Raw genomic sequence first — 6,026 nt, 5'->3', positions numbered from 1 at the left:
CATAGTAGGACCAGTCTCTTCCAGAACACAGAATCGTTCAACAGAGTCTTATATCGACTCTTTGAAAAGAGCCAACTGATTGGTCCGTTTCAGAGGCGTATGACGTTTGCGTCAGGCCGAATCTGCTTCTTTCAAACACAAAATACTTTTACTGTACTGCTACCAATGAACTGAAAGGAGTCTTATATGTGACCGCAATGTTTTGAAGTGAGCAATTAATATTTGATACGATCTTGACTTATTTTGTTTGCCAGATATGAATCCTATTAATCTACGTCGTGTTTTCAGTTGTGCTCCACGCATATTACAAACCACCAGATTTAATAATTTCACATCCTGCCAAGTGAGTGCAAGTTTTACCGAGTTATCCATTTCTCTTTGACATTCCTTTATTTTGTCCTTTCACTTTTTTAGTACAAGATGGCATCCATAAAACATAAGAACACGAAAAGGATCGAAGGTCTGGACAAGAATGTATGGTAAGAATAGAGAGTATTTGCTAAGACTTTCTCACAGACGTGTTAAATATTCCTAACAGTGTCTGTTGTGTTTTAGGGTGGCCTTCACATCAGTGGCAGCAGACCCTTCCATTGTCAATCTTGGACAGGGTTACCCAGACATTCCTCCTCCTTCCTATGTGAAAGAGGGTCTCGCTCAGGCTGCGATGGTTGACCGGCTGAACCAGTACACACGTGGCTTTGTATGTTTTGTCCACACTTTATGATTATCCTGTATTATGTTGAAAAACCACTCAAATAGCTACATTTCTGTTTTCAGGGCCACCCAACACTGGTTAAAGCCCTGTCAAAAGTATACGGAAAGGTCTATGACCATCAGCTTGACCCGTTTAAAGAGATCCTGGTTACAGTAGGTGGATATGGGTCTTTGTTCAGCACTATGCAGGCTCTGGTTGAGGAGGGAGATGAGGTAAAGTATATTTAGCACTTTCAATATATAATTGCACTAGATTATGACTTATGCATTCTCTCTACTCTTTTTTTTTTCTCCCTTTTTCAATTCAGGTTATTATTATAGAACCTTTTTTTGACTGCTATGTTCCTATGGTGAAAATGGCAGGGGGGAAGCCTGTTTTAATACCTTTGCGATTGGTAGGTTAGCAGGATGAATATTCTTTGCTGAAGTGCTTGCTGTATTTTTTTTTTTTTTCATGAAACATAACACTTGTTTGACCTGTTCTGTATAAGTGATATTTAGTGGCTTAATGTGTTATCATTGTTTTGTGGGTTCTGGACCAGGAAGAACTTGCTAGTAAATTCAACTCCAAGACCAAGGCTATCATAATCAACACTCCTAATAATCCTATTGGAAAAGTAAGGTCACATATATTGTATTTAGATCCAACATGCATTTTAATATCCTAAAGCTCTCTTCCACTTCCAGATATTCAGTAGGAGTGAGTTGCAAGCTATTGCAGATCTCTGCATCAAACATGACACCCTGTGCATCAGTGATGAGGTATATGAATGGCTCGTATATAAAGGCCACGAGCATGTAAAGATAGGTATGAGATAATTCTCCAGTGCTGCATCTTATCTTTTCATGTCAGTGGATTACAAGTTGTATAAAGATGTGCTGATTCTGCTGTATTCTCTCTTAACAGCAACCCTCCCTGGAATGTGGGACAGAACCATCACTATCGGCAGTGCAGGGAAAACATTTAGTGTCACTGGATGGAAGGTATTTGACTGTTATTGTCTTCATTGTTCATATTTATAATAGTAATTCACCCAAAAATGAAAGTTATGTTATTATGTCAATTTAAACCCTCCTGCTGAAACCTTTTCTCTGCCAAATAGTGATTTTAAAGACTCCCGTCTCCAACAAGGAACAAAAATCCATAAAAGCAGCATAATGTCGATACAAACTATATAATCTTATTCAAACTTCAGATTAAGAAATTATGCATCATGACAAGTTTGGTGCCAGATTACCATAGAGTGCAAATCAAATTCCAGAAGGAGAAAAATTCCATTGATTTTCAATTCCATTGAACTGATTTTTAAGGATAACTCATAAACCTTTAAAACAGACCTACTGTTTTTTTAAGCATCATTTCATTTCATTTTGTTGGTTAAATACAGAGGTTGCTTTTGAAACGATTTCGAAAACTTGCGTTCGATTCCCCGGGAACACATGATAGGTAAAAATTGATAGCCTGAATGCACTGTAAGTCGCTTTGGATAAAAGCGTCTGCTAAATGCATAAATTTAATTTAATTTTTTAAATTAATTTAATTTAAATATATATATATATATATATATATAAAATATGAACCACTTTTATGATTTTTTTTTTTGGTTCTTTTGAAGCTTGACATTGTAAATCATTGCATTTTTTAGGTTGATCTTGAGTTCTTGACATATCATTGTATGGTAGAGAGATGCTTTAGGATTCTTAAAAGGGATACTCCACCCCAAAATGAAAATTTTGTCATTAATCACTTACCCCCATGTCGTTCCAAACCCGTAAAAGCTTTGTTCGTCTTCGGAACACAATTTAAGATATTTTGGATGAAAACCGGGAGGCCTTGGGACTGTCCCATAGACTGCCAAATAAATAACAGTGTCAAGGTCCAGAAAAGGTATGAAAGTCGTCATCAGAATACTCCATCTGCCATCAGATGTGCAATCTGGGTTATATGAAGCGACGGGAACACTTTTTGTAATAACGACTTTGTTCAACAATTCCTTTGTCAACAGTCTCCTCTTTGTCTCTCCATATCACTGTATGCTGCGTATGCTCTTGTGTATCATCCACGCCACAAGGATGCACTGTTTTCATTCAAATCAACTCTAAATACATGTAGAAACAGTGCGTCCTTGTGGCTTTACATGGCAGTCTATGCGACAGTCCCAAGGCCTCCCGGTTTTTATCCAAAATATCTTAAATTGTGTTCCGAAGATGAACAAAGTTTTTACGAGTTTGGAACGACATGGGGGTAAGTGATTAATGACAAAATTTTCATTTTGGGGTGGAGTATCCCTTTAAAACATCCTCCTTTTGTATTTCATGAAAAAAAAAGTAGCAAACAGGCTTGGAATAAAATAGTGATAAACAAATAATTCCAACATTTTCAAAATAAAATAAAAATGATCAAATGTTATTTCTTTCATTTCTTTCTTTGTTTATTTTTTGCAGCTGGGCTGGTCAATCGGGCCTGAACACTTGATCAAACACCTCCAGACTGTTATGCAGAACAGTCTCTATACATGTCCGACCCCATTACAGGCAAGTTTTGTCTGTTATTATATAGTTGTACACAATACACTGTTCTAGATTATGTGTTTGTGACATGGTTGTACTGCTCGGTAGGAGGCTGTTGGCCAGGGTCTTCTTCGGGACTTTGAGCTGATGGGTAAACCCGACTGCTACTTTACCTCTCTAGCACTAGAGCTGGAAGGGAAAAGAGACCGCATGGCAGCCATGTTGAGACAGACTGGCATGACTCCAGTTGTCCCGGAGGGAGGATACTTCATGATAGCGGATGTCACAGCACTCAGTAAGTAGCTTGAAGTGACGTTTGTTAAAGAAAAAAATATTTACAAAGGCAACGGTGACATTGTTTGTGGGAAGTTAAATCTGATTAGTGTTGTTCTGTTTTGTCTGTTGAATATAGATCAGGACTTGTCACATATGGGAGATGATGAACCATATGACTACAAGTTTGTAAAATGGATGATAAAAGAGAAGGTATTCTGTTTTGTGCAGAGTAAAATGCACAGAATTGTCTTCAAAATTATATATATATAAATATAGGAGGGATATAGCCTATATATATATATATATATATATAATGTTTTTTTTTTTTAGAAACTGGCTTCGATTCCTGTAACAGCATTTGTGGGGGAAGATTCAGTAAAGCAGTTTGAGAAATACATTCGTTTGTGCTTTATCAAGGTAAGGAGTGGGTTAATTTTAGGTTTTTACAGGAAATGCAAAAGATCATCTAAATAGTTTGCTATTTTCCTTTCTGAAACTGTCTGAATGTTGCAGTGAAAATTAAAAAAAAAAAAAAAAACTGACTAGTGTTGATGGTGTTTAATGGTTTTACTACAGCAAGAAAGCACCTTGGATGCAGCAGAGGCCATTCTGAAGAGCTGGAACAAAGACTGATTTTTGAAAGCCTGGTAATGCAATAATACATCCTCTTACAATGACCTAAACTACAGCTGAAGTGTTTTTTGAGCTCAGTCATTGTTTTAAGCCTGTTGGGATTATGACTTACATGTTCATTTTTAAATTAATTCTTTGTCAAAGGCTACTAGTTGTTTCAAATTTACTAAATTTAATGCTTGAATAAATAAAAAATTTAATCAAATGTGGGGAAGTCATCATTTTTGTCTGGCTTTTTAAAGGTACCTTGTGTACTCTTGTGTACTCTATCAAAATAATTTCTGAAGGATACTTAAGACTGGAGTAATATGGTTCTTGAAAATTAATCACATGACTAAATTACACCTTCAAATATATATATATATATATATATATATATATATATATTAAAATAGAAAACCAATAGGTTTTTTTCACAAGACAATATCATTTGTCAACCTCAAGATGGCATCATTCAACCTGAAAATGTTCAGTATCAGTGTGGTACCTTAAATTAAATTATATATTATTGGCCAGTGAAATGTCATTTAATTTCTTGTACTTTTTCTGTTAACAACAAATGCCTATTTAGTTAAGTGTAAAGAGTTAAGTAGACCAACATTAAGATTATTTGCTAACATTCACAAACCACACACTTAGCTGATCCTTTACAAAATTTATCACTTTTTAGAGCAGTATGTGTACTCACTAATAATTAAGGTGAATACATTTATTACAAAAAGGTGCAAATACGAAAAAAAAAAAAAAAAAAGGCAAATAAAAGATTCTCTGAAGCACCAGCAAAGTGATGAGCGGAGCCTCTCTTCTCCAACCTATTTCCCAGCTTCCCTTTCCTCTTCCTGTCTGTAAATCTGTCCCATGTCCTGACTATCCCCTGGAGAGCATGTACCCTACTATTTCTATGACAGTTTTCCAAGATAACGTCTGGTCACTGACTATCCGACAGCAAAATCAGACAGAATCACTGTAGTTCAAAAGAGTCCAGATTGAAAATATGGTTTAATCTAATATAAAAACAGGGAAAAAAAGTTTCAAGGGGTCATGGCATACCTTTTTATTATTGTAAAACATTTCTCATGACATAAATTAATATTTAAGAATTTTCCGTGTCACTAATCTAAGTACATTTTGACATTTACCATGTGAGCTGTTTTGTGCAAATGGTCAGACGTTCTAGCTTCCACCGAAGTATAAGATGTTCTTTGGGACGTTCTCAGATCGTGCTGGATAACACAGTGCTGTTTCACACACCATTTTGCACCAAATAATTGGTTTCCTTTAAGAACAGCACAGTGGGAGTATTTCATGTTTATGATACTGTGCGGAGGCTGTTCAAACACATTACCTTAATCTTGAACACAGAGAGGAGGGAGTTATGAAAGTTCACGGAGTGGATGAAGCAAAACTAACATGCTTTCCATGGGAAACCCTTATTACTCATGTAGTGACTCTCTCTCTCTCACACACACACCCTGACAGGACCAGTTAGACCCGCAGAGCGAAAACTCTACTTCTTCCCCTCAGTCAGGTGAGGTGACTCAAATATCAAAAATGCTTCTGCTTTTTTTCCAACGAGAATTTATCAAACACCACCCACAGCAGGAAACGGCAAAAAATCAGCTTATTAGTAAAGTCTCTAGACCGGTTTTCATCTGCCACTAATACAAAAACACAGAGTACTAAAACTTGATCGTCGGGTTTGACCAGACAGGTGCATCCGTCATCTTCCATCTGTAGTAAGATTTACATACATCACATTTTCGCTCAGAAATAAATCCATAAGGTCTTATTCCTTAACAGAGAGCCCACTAACACGTTTAGATATGCAGTTATATTCGCGCAAAAGGCGTAACCAAATATATGAAGCATCAAACACACGTTTTTCAGTATGG

The 6,026-nt window shown here is 36.4% G+C and overlaps 1 protein-coding gene across 1 annotated transcript; it reads left to right on the top strand.

The window, feature by feature from the left end:
- Positions 1-4,339, top strand: LOC109091225 (kynurenine--oxoglutarate transaminase 3-like). Its single transcript, XM_042755041.1, is given in 13 exon segments — positions 1-343; positions 415-479; positions 556-700; positions 778-927; positions 1,023-1,109; positions 1,206-1,331; positions 1,402-1,522; positions 1,622-1,698; positions 3,160-3,249; positions 3,334-3,520; positions 3,638-3,711; positions 3,832-3,918; positions 4,078-4,339. Coding segments are annotated over 13 exon segments (1,353 nt in total). The 5' UTR covers positions 1-256; the 3' UTR covers positions 4,135-4,339.
- Positions 4,340-6,026: the final 1,687 nt, after the last annotated feature.

Source organism: Cyprinus carpio, unplaced genomic scaffold, assembly GCF_018340385.1.
Source record: "Cyprinus carpio isolate SPL01 unplaced genomic scaffold, ASM1834038v1 S000006628, whole genome shotgun sequence".
Lineage (NCBI taxonomy): Eukaryota > Metazoa > Chordata > Actinopteri > Cypriniformes > Cyprinidae > Cyprinus > Cyprinus carpio.
This window is presented reverse-complemented; position numbering and strand designations above follow the sequence as displayed.